The sequence below is a fragment of the Bubalus bubalis genome, chromosome 16 (assembly GCF_019923935.1).
Source record: "Bubalus bubalis isolate 160015118507 breed Murrah chromosome 16, NDDB_SH_1, whole genome shotgun sequence".
Classification (NCBI taxonomy): Eukaryota; Metazoa; Chordata; class Mammalia; order Artiodactyla; family Bovidae; genus Bubalus; species Bubalus bubalis.
Window position 1 is genome coordinate 8350580 of NC_059172.1, and position 21821 is coordinate 8372400.

Consider the following 21821-nt stretch of genomic DNA (forward strand, 5'->3'; position numbering starts at 1 on the left):
CCTGAGTATATTGTACTGTCTCTATCCTGAATATCTTCTCTGTGTTAAAATATCTGGATAATCTGTAAAGGAGAGATAAGAAGTTCAAAGAGATAATCCTAAGGAACTAGGACAGTTCTGGAACTATAGATGTTTGTTGGAGAAGAAAGGAATCCTGGTGAAGGGGACGCCTGAAGATGCCTTCTTCAGTCGTCCTGGGTTCACTGTCTCTCAGCCTGTTCTCTCGTTTGGAAAGTGGAAGAAGCTGCAGTCCCTTTCGTGTCTTACATTTTGAGTATGGACGATTAGGGGAAAGCTGCGAGTCTTTATAAAGGGCACCCTGAGAAGTTTAAAAGAGGTCCCTTGAGAAACTAAAAAAGGAAAGTCCAGTGTTAAACTCGTGGGAGGGGGCAGCTGTTGATCAGATGATGGCTGATTACACAGCCTCTTTAGCCACCAGTATTTCTGTTCCAAGATAAGGCAGTCTGTTAAGCACGCTGCAGCACAAACCTCCTGGGGAGTTACATGCCCTTTGTCTTTTGTGTCCCCGGAGTTCGCCTCGGCAAGGAGATGTGAGGGAGAGCTGGGCTTCCTGGCTTTCAGGGAGATGTGACGGGAGAGCTGGACTTACTGTCTTGCGCAGTGCTCCCCGCATTAGTGCTAGTTTGTGTTTGTTCCTCTCTGTCTCTCTCAGATTATCTCCTGCTGCATACTATGCCCAGAGAATGATCCAGTACCTGTCACGGAGAGACAGTATCCGCCAGCGCTCCATGCGCTACCAGCAGAACCGCCTCCGTTCCTCCACCTCCTCCTCTTCCTCAGACAACCAGGGTCCATCCGTGGAGGGAACCGACTTGGAGTTTGAGGACTTTGAGTAAGTATCTGTTCAGCTTGCTTTCTTCCCCCTCCTCCCAAGTCATGAGTACTTCCAAGTTGGCCACTGTCCGAGCAACAGTGGTTGACATTCTGGCTTCACACCCCTAAGTTGTTACTTACGAGCAGTAGCATGGGGTGAGGGACAGAGGGTTAAAATGCCCAGGGCACTCCCCACCTCTGGCCAGTGCACTGCTGATTGCCTGGCGCCTGGGGGAAGAGACAGCCCACGGGGCCCAGGCCGGGCTGGGAGAAGCTGGGCCGCTGCACTTCAGGCAACATTTCTACTTCCCTTTTGCATGAACAGTGACTGTGGAAATGCTTCATGTGGACTGACTTCACACCATCCAGGAGGCAGGAGGGTTGGTGTTTTTTTCTCTTACAAAAAAGTGGATATAGAGATTAAAAATAAAAGTCTTGAATTTCCCCAGGAGACAGAATTCTTTTACACCCTCGATCACACTGCTTCTTTGAGGTCCTGGTCCCTTGCCTCTCAGTGTCCTGTCTCTCTCCACCCCTAGCAAGGATCCTTTGGAGATGGCCTGTCAGATTAATATGGGGGTTGAGAGGTATTTCCTCCATCTTCGAGCCTCTTCGAGTGGTCAGCTGGGTTACAGGGTTGAACTGAAGGAGCAGTGTCAGCCCTGGGCTGTGGGGTCAAGCTCCGCAGTGTGGCTGCCGGGTTTTACAATCTCTCAGCTGCCATGCCTGACCTTTCTAGCCACCTCTTGTGTTTCTTTCCATCCTGAAACTGAGTTTTCCTGGCTCGTATCAAATTGGACATTTGGCTCTTGCTTTGATTCCTACATTTTGATTTTCTCAAAACATACAAAATAAGAAAGAGAGAAGGATGGTTGAGCATCTTCTTTTGCTGCCAGTACTGGAACAGGACAGCCTGTCAGTCATCTTCCTTTTTCTTCCCGTTCATCTTGACATGGCCTGGTCAAGTCTGGGATCTTGAGAGTTCCTGCCTCCCTTCTGCCTTCTTTTGTGAGCTGAATGGATAGTTCCCCAGGAGCCATCTTGCAGTGAAGCTTTAAGGTGTTTGAGAAATATCTTTGCCTCCAAGGACCAAGAAGATGGGGACACCCATCGTACCAATTTGCCCTCGTGATTCAATCCTTAAACAAGCAAGCAACTGTGTACTTAGAGGCAGAAGGAACACTCAGTGGGAGGTTCATTTGTCTGCGGAAGATGGAAATGTGAAGGAAATGCAAGGATGCCCTGAAACAGCTGTGCTGTGGCAAACGGAGGAGAGGCGGCGGGGCAAGAAGGGCGCAGCCGCTCTGGGACTCTCGGCATGTGTCCTCCTGGCTTAAGTCCCTGCTTGGGGGGCGGGCGGTGTGGGCCCAGCAGTGAAGGGACGGTCTCCAGTCCGCCTTTAGCCAGGCAGACGCCTGTAGGGAGATTTGTTCCCTTGCCGAAATGAGTGTTTTTCCAGCCCCGGGGGCTATTCAGCGACGCAGTCTCAGCGTACAAGGCCAAGGCTGCCAGGACTCAGGGCTGCTGAGAAGCCTCGGTAATCCCGTGGAGCCCTGGGAGTCCTGCAGAGCCCTCTCTCGACGCGCGTGTGGAAGGCTGTTAGCTCTTCGCCGTGGTGAAACGTGGGGCTTGTGCCTTTGAGCTGTATCTTGCCTCGTGACTTGTCCTTCACAGTGGAGTTCTGGGTTAGTTTAAAACGTTCTGCTCCCACCTTGCCTTCTCTTCCTTCTGTTCCGCCTCCTCCCTCTCCCCTTCCTCCCCCATTTCCCTGTGTCAGACTGCCTCCTCCTCGTGCTCCCCACAGCCCCCCTGTGCCCTCGCTGCCCCCGGCTTCAGCATGGCCTTCTTCACCTTTCATGCACTGACTTAGCCGTTGTTTTCCCTTGGGGTCTCACACGGCTCCCTGGTTAGTGACAGTGGACTGGTTTCTCTCCAGTCCCTCCAAAAGCCCCTCCCCTGGTGTTTGCCTTCCTTTGGGGGCTGGAGCAGACCGTAATCTTGTTTTTTAAGAGCAGCTGTGGGTCAGTCACCTCAGTGTTAGCTGTCCAGGCCTTCTCGTGCAGGACACTGCTGGCTGCTCGAGGCCCGGTTACCGTGTGCTCGTGCGTCCTCTCCTTCCCCACCCTCTTCCCCTGCTGTAGGCCGAGGGCTGCTTGGGCTTGCCCCTTTGTTAGTCTCCAGGGGCTCTGAGAGGGGACAGGGTGAGAGAGTTAGGGACTGTGCCTTTTAATTTCTTTCCCTAATCCTTTTCCTCAACCAGAAGGGAAGGTACACCTGTAATTTATAGTTCTTTCAAGTACAGAGGCGCAGGTAAGTTAGGTGTGGCCTGGGATCCTCCTAGCACTTAGAATACCATTCAGAGACACTGCCCTGCTGGGCTTCCTCGCCTTCCCAGCACAGTGCATGCCTGCCTCTGCCCCTCCAGCATGACCTCTTCTCTCTCCTCCCATTTGCAGAGTCGGAGATCATTTTGCCTTTCTCCAGCGTGTCCCATCTAGGTGTATAGTGGCCTCAAAAGACAGAGGGAGCCATTCCCCACATCCCTTCTGTTCTGGTTCTCCTTACTCTTCCATCTAATGAAAGGGATCAGTCAGCTACCATATTTTTCATGTACACTAATTAATAACAGACATAACATTGTATATTTAACAATCTAGTTTACTGGTTATAATAACCCTCTGAGATAGTAGTTCCTTTCAGTGTGGTTTTTTTAAAGTAAGGATACTGAAGCTTGACCAAAATCAGGCATATCTAAGATTAGAGATCAGGAGCAAACATATTTAGTGTCTGACTTTATTGTCCTGCAGATGTAAAACCCTTTAAAAATGATGTACAACCATATTTGAGTCCTAGCTCCATGAGCTTGCTGGGGGAACAAGACTGTCTAGATTTATCGCTCGTGGGGGATAGCTTTGAAGGTTGGTCAACGTCAGGTTAAATTTTCCATTCTTTGTCATTTGGATTGATGGCCATCTTCCCAGGCACGCATTTTCTCCTACCATTCGTCTCTGTCTGCGGCAAGGACTGAGGCTGCAGGCACCCCCTGTTTGTCAGAATGCACAAACAGGACATCCAGAAACCTGCTGTCAGGAGGTCTGTCCTGAAGCCCTCAGCGTCTGTCTTTGCATAAAGATGCTCACAAGCAGGGGCAGGATGTGGTTGCCCCTGACCCTGCTGTCTGCCTGCTTCTGAGCTCAGACCACCCACTAGAATGTAGATGGCAAAGAAGCTGAAGGAAAACTCACATTTTTATTTTCACCATCCCTTTGGAAAAAGATGGAGAGAGGCTTCTGTGAAGCCCAGGTTGAGCTCTCTGTTCCCGTAGTTCCTAAGTCCTGCAGAAGACGTGGTGTCTGTGACTTTATGACTGTAGTTTTAACTATCCTCAGCTCCTCTTCCTCATTTTATCTGTTATTCTAAATGTAATTACAGTCCCAGAATCATCTCCTGATTCTTGCCTCTTTTTGTAACTACTTTGCCTTAAAGGCAAAGATACCCTGTGCTAATGACAGTCAGAACTGGAGAAGCTTCGGATTAGATCAGTCACAGATATCTCCCGACACTGGGAAATTATATTCAACTTCTTAAGAGTTGCTGCCAGCACAGAGAGAAATAGTCGTTCATTCACAGTTGTGACACTGGGCTGTACTTTGGGAAAACATCTCAGTGAGAAATCCTAGTCTTTCAGCCTTAAGATGAAGTTTCTTTAAGTCTGTTGCATGTATTTTATTAACTATTCCAATATATCTGGTTGTATTTGGTCTCCTTTTACCTAGAAATCCGTGCTGTGAGCAAATACACCAGACCGTTTCCTTGTGAAATGATTGACAGTCGTTTCTGAGAGCTCAGGATGGGTGCTGGGTCCTCGGTTTGGCATGATGTGTTTGTCGCCTTACCGTGTCCATTCGTGCAGAGGAGCCTCAACCTGCGGGCTTTCGTGTTCCCCTCGCAAGACGCGGGGAAGTTCTAGCAAGGAAGTCATCAAAAGGTCTTCTTAGTATATAACATAGCTGAGGAGGGTTCTGAAGGCTGTCACTCAGCTCTGCCGTCTGATTGGGTGTGGCGTAGGAGAAGTTACTTGCGTTTATAGTTCGAAATTTAATATTCTTCATCTGCCCTTTTGCCGTGACTAAAATTTAATTAAGTCACACCAAGAAAATACGTTAGAAAACCAGTCATGCTGCTCTCATCTTGCGTCTGCAGGTGAAGTCCTGATAGCTCTGTGAGGCCCGCAAGCTCGTGTCCAGTTTCGGGGCTAGGCATTGCAGTCGAGTGAAGCCATGTGTCCTCTCTCTGTGCGCCAGATTTCCAGGACTCCCGTGGGAGTCGGTGACTGCTAATAACAAATGCGTGACTTGTAGCCAAGAAAGGAAAGGGTGAACCTTCAGTAGAAAAAGTTGTCTATTCATTTTGAAATGAGGCTGCCTTTTCTCTCCCTTTGACTTACAGACTGTAAACTCTTTGATATCAGTAGTGCAAGAGAAACTGTGAGGGAAGACGCTGTAAAGTGACTGTTCTCTTTACTGACTGGAACCTGCCAAAGCAGTCAAGTCAGGCACCCTAGGAGACTTACCCAGTGGTGGTGTTACATGGAAGCAGGCCTTAAACTGAGATGAGATAAGAAACTGTTCACTTCCTTTTTTTCAGCAAAGTATTAAATAATTTCATATAATTGATTTTTGTGATGGTTGCTTGTTTTTACAGGGTGGGTTTATAAACGACAAAGTATATGCCTTAAAATAGGACTTTTCCTCCCGATATACTTAGAAGAAAGGCAAATAAATGCACAGTCATAGAAACATGAAACCTTCTGGAGTCTGTCAGGGGTTCCCTTGTTGACAAGTATGGGCAGGTTGTCAAGTCCAAGATACGGCAGGAGATGAGCCCGGGAGTTAGAGTGGCGCCAGATCTTGGGACGTCTCAGGTGCCTTGCAAAGGAGGTGACCTTTACCCTGTAGGTGAGAGGGAGTCACTGAAGAGTTTTAAACCTTCGAGTGATCAGATCTTTACATAGTATCTTATAACAGACTGTAATAAGGTACCCCTGAAGTGTCAGACTTTATTTTTTTGGGCTCCAAAATCACTGCAGATGGTGACTGCAGCCATGAAATTAAAAGACGCTTACTTCTTGGAAGGAAAGTTATGACCAACCTAGATAGCATATTCAAAAGCAGAGACATTACTTTGCCAACAAAGGTCCGTCTAGTCAAGGCTATGGTTTTTCCTGTGGTCATGTATGGATGTGAGAGTTGGACTGTGAAGAAGGCTGAGTGCCGAAGAATTGATGCTTTTTGGAACTGTGGTGTTGGAGAAGACTCTTGAGAGTCCCTTGGACTGCAAGGAGATCCAACCAGTCCATTCTAAAGGAGATCAGCCCTGGGATTTCTTTGGAAGGAATGTTGCTAAAGCTGAAACTCCAGTACTTTGGCCACCTCATGCGAAGAGCTAACTCATTGGAAAAGACTCTGATGCTGGGAGGGATTGGGGGCAGGAGGAGAAGGGGACAACAGAGGATGAGATGGCTGGATGGCATGACTGACTTGATGGATGTGAGTCTGAGTGAACTCCGGGAGTTGGTGATGGACAGGGAGGCCTGGCGTGCTGCGATTCATGGGGTCGCAAAGAGTCGGACATTACTGAGCGACTGAACTGAACTGAAGTACAGGACAGCTTTGTGTGAAGGGAGTGAGTACTTGGGAAGGCAGCTATGCTCGCCACGATACCACCAACGCACATGGGAGAGGGTGCTAGGGGAGATGTGAGAAGGCTTCGTGGATTTCAGCTGGGTGTGAAGACGGCCGAGGACTCTGATGGATTGACGTGGAGGATGGGAGTAGGGAAGGAGGCTCTAGACAAAGGAGTAGCTTAAGCAAAAACCTAAACACAGAAGATTAATAGGCTTTATTTGGAGACTCTGCAGAGATCCGTGGCTAGAGCAATGGAAGCAATAGGTTGCTCCCTGATAACTTAGTTGATAAAGAATCCACCTGCTTTGCAGGAGACCCCGGTTCGATTCCCGGGTCGGGAAGATCCGCTGGAGAAGGGAAAGGCTACCCACTCCAGTATTCTGTCCTGGAGAATTCCATGGATTGTACAGTCCACGGGGTTGAAAAGAGTCAGACAGGACTGAGCGACTTTCACTTTCACTTTTCAGAGCAATGGCGTGTTCGAGCGAGAAGATCAGAAAGACCTGGGCTGCGGAGGGCCTGGAATGCCTGGCTGAGAAGTTTTGACCTCATTTTTATCTGAGGGCAGCCATTATTCAATATGTATTTTAGGCAGTGAATTCTGACAGCACTGGTTAGGCAAGTTGCAAGTATACGGATGCAGGAAAACCAGTTAGAAAGCAGTGGGCGAAATCCACACGAGGACATATGAGGACTGCATGTTAAGTATTGGGTGTGAGAGGCCTCGGTGTTTTCTAAGAGAGGGGCCTATTTGTGAATGTTCCCGGGAGACGAGCCGCCTGAGTGCTGAGCTGTCTCACTTCCTACTTCTCCACACAGAGTGTTGCCCAAGTCCTTTTTTACTCTCACTGGAACCGATTTTGAACTAAGTTTATCCCAGAGCAGCGATGAGTGGAACCAGGATCTCTTGTGCGAGCCTGCTGGTCCCCAGAGCCTAACACCTATCGTCTAGGGACTCCTGTGATTTGTTATTTGATCTTTGGCAAGTCCCTCTCCTACCCCAGGCCTCAATGTCTGATCTTGTAAAATCAGATTAGATAATCTCTGAAGTTTATTTCAGCCCTAAAGCTCTTGGATCTTTGTTGGAGCTAACTAACTGTCTTAGAAGAATTTCCCTTGTACTCAGCAGACGTAGAATACTGAGAAGTCTCAGCAAAGTGGGGAGACTTCCTCCTGAGGATAGTGAAGGTGTTAGTCGCTCAGTCGTGTCTGACTCTTTGTGACCCCATGGACTGTAACCCGCCAGGCTCCTCTGTCTGTGGGATTCTCCAAGCAAGAATACTCGAGTGGGTAGCTATTCCCTTCTCCAGAGGATCTTCTTAACCCAGGGATCGAACCCAGGTCTCCTGCCTTTCAGGAAAGATTCTTTACCATCTGAACCACCAGGGTTCAGATTCCCCTCCTGAGGATTAGGAATAGGATATCTGGTACCTGTGGAGCCCCAGCATATTTATAAAATATATGCCTGCCTGAATTCCAGCTCTTTCCTGAGGATTCCAGCTCTTTCCTATTGCTTAGAAATATATAATATTGCTTGGCAGCTTTAGAATTAGTATTCTTTCTGGGCAAGTATAATACACATGAATATTTATTATAAGGAATGCTAGGGGAAGAGAAAAATGAAATATGTCTGGGTTTAAAGAATTAAACAGCCACGAGGGAAGAGAGGGAAAGGAGGGTAACTATCACTTAGAGATATGTATTTATTTTTTAATATAAAATGCACAATAGGAATATGGATTTGCATAATGTATGCAGATGAAATTAAAGGTAGAATAAGAGAGGAGAAGAATTTGTAAGTGGTAATTATCTGTTATATTACTATTCCTTGGAGAAGAATTAAGGCTCTGCATTTCCAAGAGACCTCTGCTATTAGGTATCCCCTGTGAATAATCCCTGCCGGGCCTGTGCCTCCCTCCCAGAAATCTCTCCCTGGCACACATACACAGTCCTTCAAAGTAGAGACTGCTGCTACTGCTGCTAAGTCTCGTCAGTCGTGTCCGACTCTGTGCGACCCCATAGACGGCCCCCCACCTGGCTCCCCCGTCCCTGGGACTCTCCAGGCAAGAACACTGGAGTGGGTTGCCATTTCCTTCTCCAATGCATGAAACTGAAAAGTGAAAGTGAAGTCGCTCAGTCGAGCCCAACTCTTGGTGCTCCCATGGACTACAGCCTACCAGGCTCCTCCGTCCATGGGGTTTTCCAAGCAAGAGTACTGGAGTGGGGTGCCATTGCCTTAGAGCCTCACTAACAGCACCCGAGTAAGGAAAGGACTGGGGCAAGCTCTCTGTGCATCCAGGGGCAGGAATGATGGAGTACACCTTCTATTGTCTGGAGATTGAGTAGAAACCGAAGAACTCGGGGAAACAGGTTTTTTTTTTTTAATAGTCTGATTTTCAGCAGAGTCAACTGTGTATTGTCAAGAAGACAATGGCCTTTTGAGCTCTGTGCTGCCAGAGCTGCCTTGACAAAGGCCCGAGTCAGAGCTGTTTGTCACGAGGGTGATGGCAGCCTGCCTGTCTGGTCAGGACTCAGACGGCGGCCTGTAGGTGTGTTTTCCATTCCTTTAAATTATAGCCTCTCTCTGAGGCAATTAATCCCAGGCATTTAGCAAGGGTAGCTGCTGTGTTTCTCCCTTGTTCCAGAGATTGCTTTTTCTTGTATTCGGCACTCGTCTTAGACGCTTAATTGTTTGAAGGGTGTTTTTTTCCTTATAAAATGTTTTATAAGAAAGTCTGATTTTTTTTCTCTCTCCTTCCCAAATACCCCTCTGAGAGTTAATCAGAGATGCACAGAGTTCAACAGCTGGGAAAGCCATTAATAACTCAGCCAGCTTCTGTCCCGCTGGCTTAAAGGCAGCTTCTGGCTGAGGAAATTGATGAGGATTTCTCAGGTGTTTCCCTGAAAAGGATTCTGGTGAGAAAGAGTCCTCCAGTGAGAGGAGCAGTGCCAGCATGTTTGCATACTCGGGTCTTCACTGTTTTTGTTTTTTTTAAGTCCCTCCTCGCCCCATCCTGGAAAAGGGCATGGTCTGTGTTACATTGTCCTTGTTCTTCTTGTTTAGTCGCCAAGTCATGTCCAACTGTGTTGCGACCCCGTAGACTGTAGTCCATCCACCAGGCTCTTCTGTCCATGGAATTCTCTACGTAAGAATACCGGAGTGGGTTGCCATTTCCTTCTCCGGGGGATCTTCCTGACCCGGGGATTGAACCTGCATCTTCTGCATTGGCAGGCGGATTCTGAGCCACCAGGGAAGCCCTTGTGTTATGTTAGTCTCCAGTATTTAGCACCCTCCAATATTCCTCCGTGAACTGCCTCTCTGGGTCTACCTTTCACGCATTGCTCATCTGGCAAACATTTTCTAACCTTCAGTCTCTGCCTAAATTTGCCTCCTTCATCTTGTGGAGTCTTGCTCCATGTTGATCTTGTATCAGCACTGAAGTGAGTGGCAGAGTCTGCAGTTTTCTGAATTGAACATGTTAAGTATTTTTTTTTTAATTTCTTTGTCTTTTCTTAACACTCTTACCACTCTTCCTTTCTCCCCTCACTTCTACCCACCCCCTCCGCCGAGCCTTTGCAAATGACCTTTACAATGAAATATGTTTCCCCATCTCAGCTCCTTATTTTGAATTTTCTCTCCTTTCTGAACTATAGAAGAACTAGCAGCTAGAGTCATTAGTTGCTCTTTTCACCTCTCGCTTATTGGAGCCATGCCTTTAGTCAAGGTTTTTTGTGTGCCAGCAGGAAAACCTGGGTCTTGTGCCCTCTTCCTGCTTAACTTGTCCACTGGTTGGGCATTCTGGCCTTTGCCACCTTGCTCATTTATGTTTTCAAGTTTTTTCCAGTCAGGAAATGTTTGAGTTGTTACTGTTACAGGCTATTTTCTCCCAGATGCCTTTGTGATTTGTTTTTTTTTTTTTTTCTATAGGCAGCATCTCATTTGTGTGTTCACCACGGTCCATTTTTCCAATCAGTCTGTGTACAGTTCTGTCATTTCTGCTTCTTTGCTGGTGTGCCCAACAATTTGAATTTGAAGTCTTCTCTACATTTTATTGAAATGCTGTTTAACTCTGACTTCCCTGTCATTAATCAAAATGTTAGATACATCTCCAATCACTTAATATATTGCCTTTATTGTGGTTCGTAATGTAACTGTCAGTCTGAGACTGCTTGTATCTGAGCCAGCTGATTTTCCTGTATATGCATCTTATTTTCCTCTCTCTCTATGTGTGTGTGTATATATATATCTATAAGGAGATTGTTATGATATGTTACTCAGAGATTACTGGAAGATATAGTTATATATAGTTACATCTGTATATATCTTCCAGTAATCTCTAAGTAACATAAAGCCATTATCTCTGACCACGTTTTGTCCTCCTTCCTCCTTTCTTTTTTTAAATGGAAGGAGAAATTGAATCAGAAGGAAGTTAATTGTTTTTAGGTTTTAATAACAATGAAAAGAGCCATAGGAAATATGTCACAGGAGCCCACATTTTCTCCCAGCCACGGTGTTCGTCCATCTTTCTGCGTTATCTTCATATGTCCTTTCACCTGGCTCTGTGTCATGTTTGGGTTCTGGCAGTTGCTGTTTTGTACTGTCTGCTATGGGCTTCCCTGGTGGCTCAGTGGTGAAGAATTTGCCTGCCAGTGCAGGAGATGCAGGTTCCACCCCTGGGTCAGGAAGTTCCCTTGGAGAAGGGAATGTCTACCCGCTCCAGTATTCTTGCCTGGGAAATCCCACGGACAGAGGAGCCTGGCAGGCTATGGTCTATCAGGTTGCAATAGAGTCAGACATGACTTAGCAACTAACCAACAACCACTGTCTCCTGCACTGCCCACCCCCGCCTTTCCTGCTCTTCAAGTCTGCTTATGCCAGATAGAGTGCTGTTTATTGTCCAGAGAGAGAGGGCTCTTTGGCCCTTGTTCAGAAGTAAATTGTCAGCTCCACGTTGTGATTCTGGGAAGGCCAGCTCTCTCTCATAGCTGTAGAATAAAGTAATTGGATTTGTCCCATGATGCTTCTTTCTGTAACTTAATTTTTGACTGTTTTGAGGCTTAGGACCCTTTTTTCCCCCTTAGAACCCTTAAAACTTCAAAATATTTTCTAACTCCTCTCATGATAATTAGTTGCACTCTCAGTGCCCATTGATAAGTAAAATATGTGAGGAGCTGTCATGAATTCCCTTGTACTTTTAACTGAATTGGTACTTTGATCACAACTTGAATCTACATATTGAAAAATAATAATATACTTAATTTGGGAGCTGCCTTTTTTGTTTGATAATAAGCTGCTCCTTATAATAATTTGTGGGTTCCCCAGAGTTGCGGTCTACTGGTCAGGAACTTCTGATCTCGTTCTTTATAATCCCCTTTTCACTTTCCATATGGTCTTATCTCTCTTTCCTTGCACCTCCCTTCATCTGTAGAGTTTCAAGTCAAAGAAATTTACTCTGTTAAAGAAAACAGCAGTATGCTGTCTCTTCTGGGAAGATAAAAACCAAGTACTGACTTTTAATGGATCAACTTCCAATATCCCTGATATTGATTTGTCTCTAAATGCTCAGCATCCAATTCTACCAAGATATAAAAATTTTCCTGGGCTTTCATTTCTGATTTGTAAGGCTCTCAGTAGTGTCCTTGAAAGCCAAACTGTTGTCTTAACTTTGATTCCAGGGCCAGTTTGAAGATTATCTCATTAAGTTGAAGATAATCCAAAGGAAGAATTCAGAAAAATACCCCAGTTCAAGCTCTCAAGAGGTTCATTTATTTTGTAGAGTTGATTGAGCAGTTAATTAACTACTCTGTCCAGCCAGTGCCCTTTGGCTTATTGTTCCTTTCATGCATTGGAAACTAAGCCACGTGAAGGTTCTGTCTTCTCTTCTCTTGTAGGAAGCAGTGAAGTGTATTGAAAAGAGCCAGGGCTTTAGAGTCAGATGGATCTTCCTTGAATCTTATCTCAACCACCTACTAGTTATGTGACCTTGGGCATTTCCCTCTCTGGTCCTTAGTCCCTTATCTGTAGAACACATCTAATGATTCTTGATGGAAAACTCAAAAGATTAAATGAAATAACATATTAATTAATAATCTTTGTATTAGGACTTAGTAGCTATTTTATAATGGTGGTTATTACTGTTATTCTAACAGACCGTAAAGAAAACACTAAACATTTTTTCTTTTTGCTAAAATGACCTAGCTTAGGATTGCATTGTCTGATCATCTTCATCATTGTTAACTTTTCAGTCTCTAAAAAAAAGGACTGCCTAGTCTTTTTCTTGTGTTGTTTTTCTTTTGCATATCAATGATTTTTCCATACCACGGACCTAAACAGGTGTATTTAGAGATAATCAGTTGTTGAATGAAATTGATGGGAGAATTTTTCTTCCTTCAGGATCCTCTAAAGCCGAAGTTTCTCTCATCTTTTGATCTAGAAAACAAAAAGTTTATATATATCCATTCTAAATCCCTTTAGAAGATCTAAACTTGGTTTCAGTTTCAGACGCTGCAGAGTTCAGAGACCACATTAACCCAAGAAAAATCTTCCTTCTTACTGAACTGTTAGTAAATGCTCATAAATTTTTTAATCGAGGTTCTCCAGAAATGCAGTATATGAATGTGCCACTCAAGTTAGTAAGCAACCGGGATGACTGATTTCTCCGGGGCCCTCACTGAAGGGTAGGACTTTGGTTTGGGGCGTCTTGTCTTTGGGGCTGGTGTCTGACTCTGCTTTCGTGACTCTCTCACGTGTAGTCTTTTTCTTTTTCTCCAGGGACGGTGGTGACAGATCCAGGCACCGAGCTCCTCGCAATGCCCGCATGTCTGCACCTTCGCTTGGACGCTTTGTCCCAAGGTAAGAACCGGGTAGTCAGCTCCTAGGCTTTTCTAAAGGAGCCTTTATGAGAGACTGGGATTTTTAAACCTACTTCCTGGTCTGGATTGTCCATATCTGGAATTATGTCCTAGGGAGCCTATAGTCAAGCCCTGCCACCTAAAAACTTCCCAGGAGATGATTAACCACAATGAAAAGGCATAGAAAAGTGGCATTGGGAGCATCCTGTTCAAGAATAGGAGGCCTCCCACCCGCCATCCCCCCCAAGAAAAGAAGCCCCAGGAAACCTTAGAAGCACGATCCAGGAAGAAGATGTGACATGTGTTAAGGGATGTGTCTTAGAAATTTCACTCTGCTCTAGGTTTCTATGGATTCCTAGGCTTAGTGGATCCCTTATCTTTGATTGAGGGTTGGTAGATGGTGTATGTCCTTTGTTTTAAGATAGTAGGCTTTTAACACGCGATTCCTTCTTACAGGCGTTTCTTGCTGCCTGAATACTTGCCTTATGCTGGGATTTTTCATGAACGTGGACAGCCTGGCTTGGCTACTCACTCTTCTGTTAACAGGGTCCTGGCAGGTAAGAAGGAGTTGTTTCTTTGGATTTTGACATTTTAAAGGAAGAGGGAGTCAAGGAGAGCTTTCCTTTCTTTACCTGCGTTGTTACGATGGCATCTTGGCATCTGGCGGAAAGTCTTGTACTCAGATGCCTTACTTCAGGGCAGGAAGCTACTGATGGAGGGAAGCTGCTGCTTTTTGTCCATCCCCTCTTCCTTCAGACATTTTTTTGTTTTAATTTGTTTAAACCATTTGTTTCTTAATCCAGCAAATAGACTTTTTTAAATGGAATGATAAAGGTGCATTGTTCATGTTTTATTGGCAAGGAACTCATGAGCCAGATCCTGTGATTTAATTAGGAGCTGAAGGCACACCTCTCTGACCCTAGTCTGCTGCCAGCACATGGAGTTCCCAGGCCCTGTGGAGTCTTCAGAGGAAGCAGAGAGACCCTTGGAGGAGCTGGCTTAAAAATTTCCATAGAATAGAAAGTGGGCTGGACAAGCCGGCTGAGGCAGTTACATGGTGGTTGAGTAGCAGTGACCAGTGTTTGGGGCCTAAGATGTATGACATGACTGGGCTGAGACACAGGGTGTCCTGCTGCTTCTGGGCAGTCTCTGGAGAAGGAAACAAAGCAGATGCATTTTTTTTTTTTTTCCAACAAAAGGTTTTTCTCTTTCCTCCCCTTCTTCGTCCGCCCTACCCCCACTTCCACTGCCAACTTGTAAATTTATGTACGTGAAGGCATTAAAAACTATAAAAATCAAGCCACATCTTGGTGTATCTTTAATAAGCATCCTTATTTAAAAAATTCAAATGACAATATGTTTTGGAAAATCTGGGCCATGTGGTGGTTCAAGGTAGAGAGGGATCTGTGTGAGGCAGTGGCACCATCGAGCTGCAGGAAGGTGATTTCTGACCAAGCTGTGGCGACAGCTGGTGGGTGGGCCATGAGACCTGGCGTCCTTTAAGTAGCAGTATTCTTTAGCCAGCGTCAAGGCCTAGAAACCACTAGGAACCTCGGTGGTTTCTCTGCTGGATGCCAGGGCTTCATAGGCCCAGGCTTGGTAGAGGAGCAGACTGCCCCATGGTGTCCTGATGGCCTCCACTCAGTAGGGTTATGGCCCGCGGTGGTGAACAGCCCCCACGGCTCTGTGCCTCTCCTTACTGGGCACTCCTGTGTGGCCTGGCTAATGGCACATGGAAGCTCCTCACTAGCACATAATCACTTGCTGCCAGACAGTACTACAGAGCTCCTCTCCACCCTTCTTTGTTCCAGACATCTGCCTCCACCACCCCACACAGCAGCTCCTGCTCCTCTACTGCTGGGAAGCCTCTGTTTCCTTGGCATTTCGTTTCTTTGGGGTTTTTTTTTTTAACAGCTCTGTGTTGTTTTTTGTCTCCTTTGATCTAATAACTTTTCACCTCTATTTCTTCTTCCCTTCTTTATGTCCAGAGGTCTGACCCCAAATGGCTCACTTTCACTTATGGATAGTTTTGAATATAGGGGTTATATTCCAGCAGGCAGTTGTTAACAAGTATGAAATCTACTGAGAAAACTTCTCTAACAGAAGCTGCAAAGTACCCTAAGGATAAGGAAATCTAGACTCTTGGAGACGTTCACTCTTGAGTTAGGTTAGTGGATGGTTTCCATTCACATTTAAGCTCATTTCTTTCATTTTCTCAAGATACCGGTTAGAAAGTGTCCATTGGTCTTTTTCATTTTCTCATACTTGAATTTACAGTGTTGTGTTACTTTCTACAGTACAGCTGCGTGACTCGGTTATACACATATGTGTATTACCTGTCTGTATTTTCATTATGGTTTATCCCAGGATATCGAATATAGTTCCCCATTCTATGGAATAGGACCTTGTTGTTTATCCATCCTGTGTGTAATAGTTTGCATCTATCCTACTGTTTTTTTTTTTAATTGGAAGATAATTGCTTTACAATATTATATTGGTTTCTGCCGTGCATCAGCAGGAATCAGCCATAAGTATACATATGTCCCCTCCCCCTTGAACCTCCCCCCCACCTCCCACCACATTCTACCCCTCCCTCTACACTGTCACAAAAGAACTGGTTATGAGCCCTCTGGTCATACAGCACATTCCCACTGGCTGGCGATTTCACATCCGGTAATGTTTATGTGCCAGCGCTGCTCTCCCGGTGCATCCCATCCCCTCCTCCCATACTGTGTCCACAGGTCTGTTCACTATGGCTGCATGCCCACTGCTTCCATGCATAGAGCTTCATCCATACCGTCTTCTAGATTCCGTATATATATGTGTGTTAATATATATTTGTTTTTCTCTTTCCATCGGGCCTTTCTTAAATGCCCTCATCATTTGTAGATATTTGGATGTCCCTCCAGATTCCATGACGGTTGTGTTTCTTTATTGCTTCTCTTGAGAAAATTCCAATAATAATAATAATAGCAACAACAAAAGCCTAACATTCATTGAGTATTTGCTGTATGCTGGAGAGTGTTTTAAGTGCTCTTCCTTGCCTTATTTCATTTCTTCCTCACAGTAATCCTATGAGATGGGTGCTGTTATCTAATTAACAGTGGTAGAAATTGAAGCCCAGAAGGCTAACTTGCCCAGAGTGATGGAGCTAGAAGTAAAGGAGCCGGAGCTGAACCAGGCAGTGGGACTCCAGTCTCCTAGTCTGCCTGTCTCCCCACAGCTATTTTTAAGTGCAAAGCATCAAAATAGCATTTTTCTTGTAGGTCCTTAATCTAGAAGAGGGAAAGAGGTCCCAAGGAACTTGGCTGATCTTCAGGGGATTTTCCCGTTTGTTTTAATGCCTCCATTTTAAGTGGATTCTAGACATAGCTTTTTAATGACCTGGTGCTGCTTGCTCAGGAAAATCTCATTATATAACAACCCCTTCCCTGCGCCTTTGTGCCCTCCTGGACACAGATGTTTTGCTTTTTATTAAACTTGTGATCATATAATAGAGCTGTTGTAATAATGGCTTTCAAAGTGAAGGCAAATTAGCGTTTTAGCAGTAAGCACTCTGAGTTTTCCTGGAAAGACACTTTTCTCGTATATGATTGGAATGAGGTTGTGATGGTCTCAGAACAGTTACATTCAGTAGAGGTTTGTTCTGTACTGTGTGCCAGGCAGTGTTGTGGGCTACCAGAGTGAATAAGACAGACACGATCCCTATGTTTCTGTAGCTCATAGTCTATGTGGTTGGCCATACCTTAATCATGCTGTTTGGTTCTTAGGTCCAAACATAAGTCAAAACCCTTTGTATGGCAAGTGGCTGTTTGTAGAGGTGAAGCGTGAAAATTTAGCAGATCTGGAGGGACAAAGCATATCCACACACCTGCAGTTTTAGGAGACATGATCAGTGGCAAAAGAGTTTTCAGTGGACCCTAGCCAAAACCATTCAGAATCATCAACAAAAATGGATTTGCAGAAAATTAAGATCCATTCTGCCCACTTCCTCCCACAAGAGCCTGAAAGCAGTAATATAAAACAGAAGCTGCTACAGAGAAGTGTTTTGCTAGTCTGTTAATCTTCATCTCTTCTGCCTTATCTTGTTGCCTTTCCCACAATTCCGTAGGTTCCCGGTGGCTGCCAGTCACCCATCAACCCACACCAAGCCCCTTCTTCAGCAACACAAATTCTAAACCTGTACTTAAAGAGATATAACTACCTTTAAAGCTACTGCAACTTGACGGGTATATTTTGGGGGAAACCTGCAAAAGTCTGGGGAACTCCCTCTGCTGACCTTTTAGCAGACAGCTCTAGCTCTGTGTAGTAACAGTCCATAACAGAGAAGGAAATGAAGTCAATGACTGCCTGCTATGGGCCAGGTACAGCCCAAAGTGGTTTCCCATACACTGTCTCCTTCAGTGATTCTGATAACCCTCTGAAGTAGATGGTGTGTTTTCCGTTGTGCAGGAGAGAAAGCTGAGGCTCAGAGAAGTAAATGTCGCTTGCCCAGGTCTGTCTGCTTTACTCATAATAACTCTGTCCTGTCTTCTGTGCCATGTTTTGCCTGAGTTCAGTAGGGAGTATCTGCCAAAAGGTTCTTCAGCCTGTAATATTTTTCTGCATGCTTGAGGCCTCATACAAGTGAGATGAGAAGCCCTGCATCTGACATCTTCCTGGTAATTACTGGAAGGAAAACTTCTGAGGGATGGGGACCTGAGTAATGCAGGGTATTAGTTATCTGTTCTGCCTAATCTTTTTGACTTTCATCCTAATGAGCATCTGCTCCCAACAGATGTCAGCCTGATGTATTTAATTTAGTATTTTGATTAAAATCAATGGGAAGTGTCAGGGATTTTTTTTTTTTTTTTTTTTTTGCTTCTAGCCACAGGTCACTGGGGCCTGGTTGAGTGTCATGGGCTAGAGATGGCCTTGTGCCCAGTCATCCTAATTTCTCTTAGGATTTCTTCTTTGAGCCATTAGTTTAGAAGTGTGTTCTCCAATTTTCACAAATTTCCTTTTGTTGTTGCTTTCTTATTTAATTTCACTGTGATCAAAGAACATGCTTTATATGATTTCAGTTACTTTAAATTTGTTGAAACTTGTTTTATGGGTTAGCATATGGTCTATTCTGGAGAATGTTACCCGTGTGCATGGGAAGACTGTATTCTTTTGTCGCTGTGTGGAGGGTTCTATAGATGACAGGGAGGTCTGCTTGGTTGATAGTGTTCTTCAAGTTTTGTTTACACTTGCCGATTTTCTGTCAAGTTGTTCTACCCACCATTAAGAGTAGAATATTGAAATTTTTACTCATTATTCCTGAATTGTATACTTTTCCCTTAAGTTTTATCGGTTGTTGCCTCAAATATTTTGGGGCCTTGTTATTAGGTACATATATGTTTGTAATTGTTTTGCCTTCCTGATGAAGCAACTTGTTCGTTATAAAATGTCCCTCTGTTCATGTAATGATTGTCTTTTTTTTTTTTTTTTTCTGGTATAGATGATATACAATGTTAAATAAGTTTCAAGTATATTAGGCAACTGCAATATCAAGTTGAGAAATTAAACTATTTTTTAAATGTCGGCAGGCCAGCAACCCAGATATCCACTTAGTTGGCCAAACTAGACTAGATAGGGCTCCTAAAAGTAATTTCCTAACATACCAGGAAAGTGGGAAATATCTAGGAAAGTGGACTGTTTCCTAGATATTTCCCACTTTCACTTTAAGCCTATTTATATCTTAGAATCTAAAGTATGTCTCCTATAGAAACCATGCAGTTGGATCTTATTTTTTTGTCTAGCCTGACAGTCTCTGCCTTTTGATTAGATTGTTTAGTCCATTTGTATTTAATGTTGTTGATGTAGTCAGATTTTTGCCTGCCATTTTGCTGCTTGTTTTTTGTCTTTCTAATGTCTTTTTTTTATTACTCTGTTTCTCCTTTACTGACTTCTTTTGTATTGAGTGGATAGCTTCTAATGTGCTATTTTAATTCCTTTCTTGATTTTAAACTATATCAGGACCTACCTCAGACTTACACAAACCTGATTCTGGTAAAATATAGAAACCTTGTTCCATTATAGCTACATTCTTACAGTCCTGCTTTGTGCTGTTATTGCCGTATATATTATGTCTGTATAATAAACCCAATGGTACAGTGTTACAACTATTGCTATAGTTGTTATAACTATTGTTATCATTTTAACTATTACTGTATGTTATGTCATGTTCCAGGCATCCTTCTGTTGATTGTGTGCTGTGGGTACAACTGGGATACATCTTTTATAAGAATTTACTTTTCTTGTTAACTTTATTTTTGGTTGTTTTCTGACTCGCTCATCTTTTTTAGAAAACACTGGTTTAAAAACACAGGTCCACTTTCCTAGATATTTCCCACTTTCCTGGTATGTTAGGAAATTACTTTTAGGAGCCCTATCTAGTCTAGTTTGGCCAACTAAGTGGATATCTGGGTTGCTGGCCTGCCGACATTTAAAAAATAGTTTAATTTCTCAATTTGATATTGCAGTTGCCTAATACAACAGCTTAATTACTGTATACCATATCTTCACTTGAATTGGCAAATCTGGGAAAGATTAAAAATAGTGAATATAGTTGAAGGCTGTCATGTACACTTACATGAGTATGAGCAGAAATGAAGGAAAATTCTGGTGTTAGACCCTTTATCTCCTTGGCTGGTCCATTCTCCATGTTCTTGACCTCTCCAGTAGCCAGGCTGATAAAGTGAGTGGCACGTTCCAGCTCTACATCAATTAAGACAGCTGTTTGTAAATCCCAGATAAATGGACAATTAGTGGTGGTGGTACTAGCTAGGACCGCTTTAATAATTAACCCAATTACCTTTCATTCTGCTCCAGTGATGAAAGTAAAGGCGATAAGGGGCTGGCTTGGTTGCCTGGGAAACAGAGAAATAAATGCAGCACTCCTCCCAGAGAACCCAGCTTTCACAGATGCCTTTCAGCACCAAGGGCCTTGTACTTATTTGGCTTCCATCAGTCACTGAGCATCCGTGCTGTCTCTACCCCAGCCTTTTATCGCATCTCCTTTTTCCACTAGTGAGAAGTGTGCTTGTCAAGAATGTAGGTTCTAGTTTCTAAGCTGGCTTGTCTGTTGCTTCTTCAGGCTTTTCTAGAGGAAAATAGCAGGCCTTGTCAATGAACTTTTCTCTTCCTTTTGTAATGTGTGACTAAGTTTTTCTGTGCCTCCATCTCTCTCAGCCCTAGGAAATTTCCTCTTGATCACTCCCCGCTGATGCTTTACACCTGTGCTCTTTCTGTACTGTCACTTTGAAATGTACATACCACTTTCTAAAAGCTTAGCATTTTCCAGAGCACTTTCAGTCTTTTAAAAGATTTTAATGGTTCTGCCCTTGCAGAGTTTACTGTCTAGCCAGGGAGTAGCCTGGTTTTCTATATTTTTTTTGTTTGTGTGTGTTTTTGGGGGGGCAGGGGGCAGGGTTGGGGGCTTCACTAAAATTTTAATAATTCCTCTGAGACTTTTAACTGCCAATCCCGATAGGTGTGTGTGTGTGTGTTAACTCAAACCTGGGCTCGAACCAGGAATTTTATGAGTTTTGATGCAGTTTGAAGTAACTCGGAATGTGTCCCCATTTCTCTTTTGCATGGGTCTGTGAGCCTGAGTGGAGCTCAGAAATGACAGCTGCTACTTGCATTGTAGAGTTGGCTTGAGAGGCAGTAGAGCAAAGCATTCAAGAGTTTGGGCTCCAGAGATAGACTATCTAGGTTCAGATATGCATGCTGCTACTTCCTCACAATGTAATCTTGGTTAATTTAATCTTTTCTTGGGACTCAGTGTCTTCATCTGTAAAATGGGCATAAGAATAGTATTTAGCTCAGAGAATTGTTTTGAGGATTAAATGAGCTAATATAAGCACTTAGCATATTTGGGGGTTTTTTTTTGGCACACGGTAAGTGTTCAGTAGACTCTAGCTCTTTTCATTAGGATTTTGATTATAAGACTTTGGGGCCAGCATTGAGTTAGAGCCGTGCTAGTCTCCTCACTGATTATAACCTTGCTGACCTCTCACTGTTCTTCTGTCTTCCTCAACAGTGCGCTTCCTGGGTCCCAAGCAGTGCTTTCTCCCTTTTGCTATGGTCAGTGAGTTGAAAAAAACTCGGACTTGTGCTCTAAGACACCAGCAGATGGTAACCTGAAGTTCCCTATGTTCATAGTTTGACAACCTAATGTATCCACTGTTGCCTGTAGTCATGTCAACCAAGAGGGTTAGATTAGAGGAGTCACAGAGTTTGCATTTGAGTAACCCTTTTCTGTCTCTAATCAGAACTTGCTCTCATGAAATAAGCATCTACTCTCCAGACCAAGTACTTGCTCCTATGTAACCATGGCAACATAGGATTCTCAAAGTGGACCAATAGCATCAGCGTCATTTGGGATCTTGTTCCAAATGCAAATTCTTGATCCCTACCTCA

The 21821-nt window shown here is 44.3% G+C and overlaps 1 protein-coding gene across 11 annotated transcripts in view; it reads left to right on the forward strand.

Moving 5' to 3' along the window:
• The window catches only part of AMBRA1 (autophagy and beclin 1 regulator 1), a 172445-nt gene that overhangs the window by 67861 nt on the left and 82763 nt on the right, over positions 1-21821 (forward strand). For 9 of the 11 annotated variants that reach the window (XM_006042382.3, XM_006042384.3, XM_006042387.3 and 6 more), the window contains 3 exons: positions 674-853; positions 13294-13374; positions 13830-13930. In XM_006042382.3, coding sequence (XP_006042444.1) covers positions 674-853; positions 13294-13374; positions 13830-13930 — 362 coding nt within the window. The remainder of the gene's footprint in view (positions 1-673; positions 854-13293; positions 13375-13829; positions 13931-21821) is intronic. The other 2 variants (XM_044929197.1, XM_044929198.1) reach the window with 1 other exon arrangement.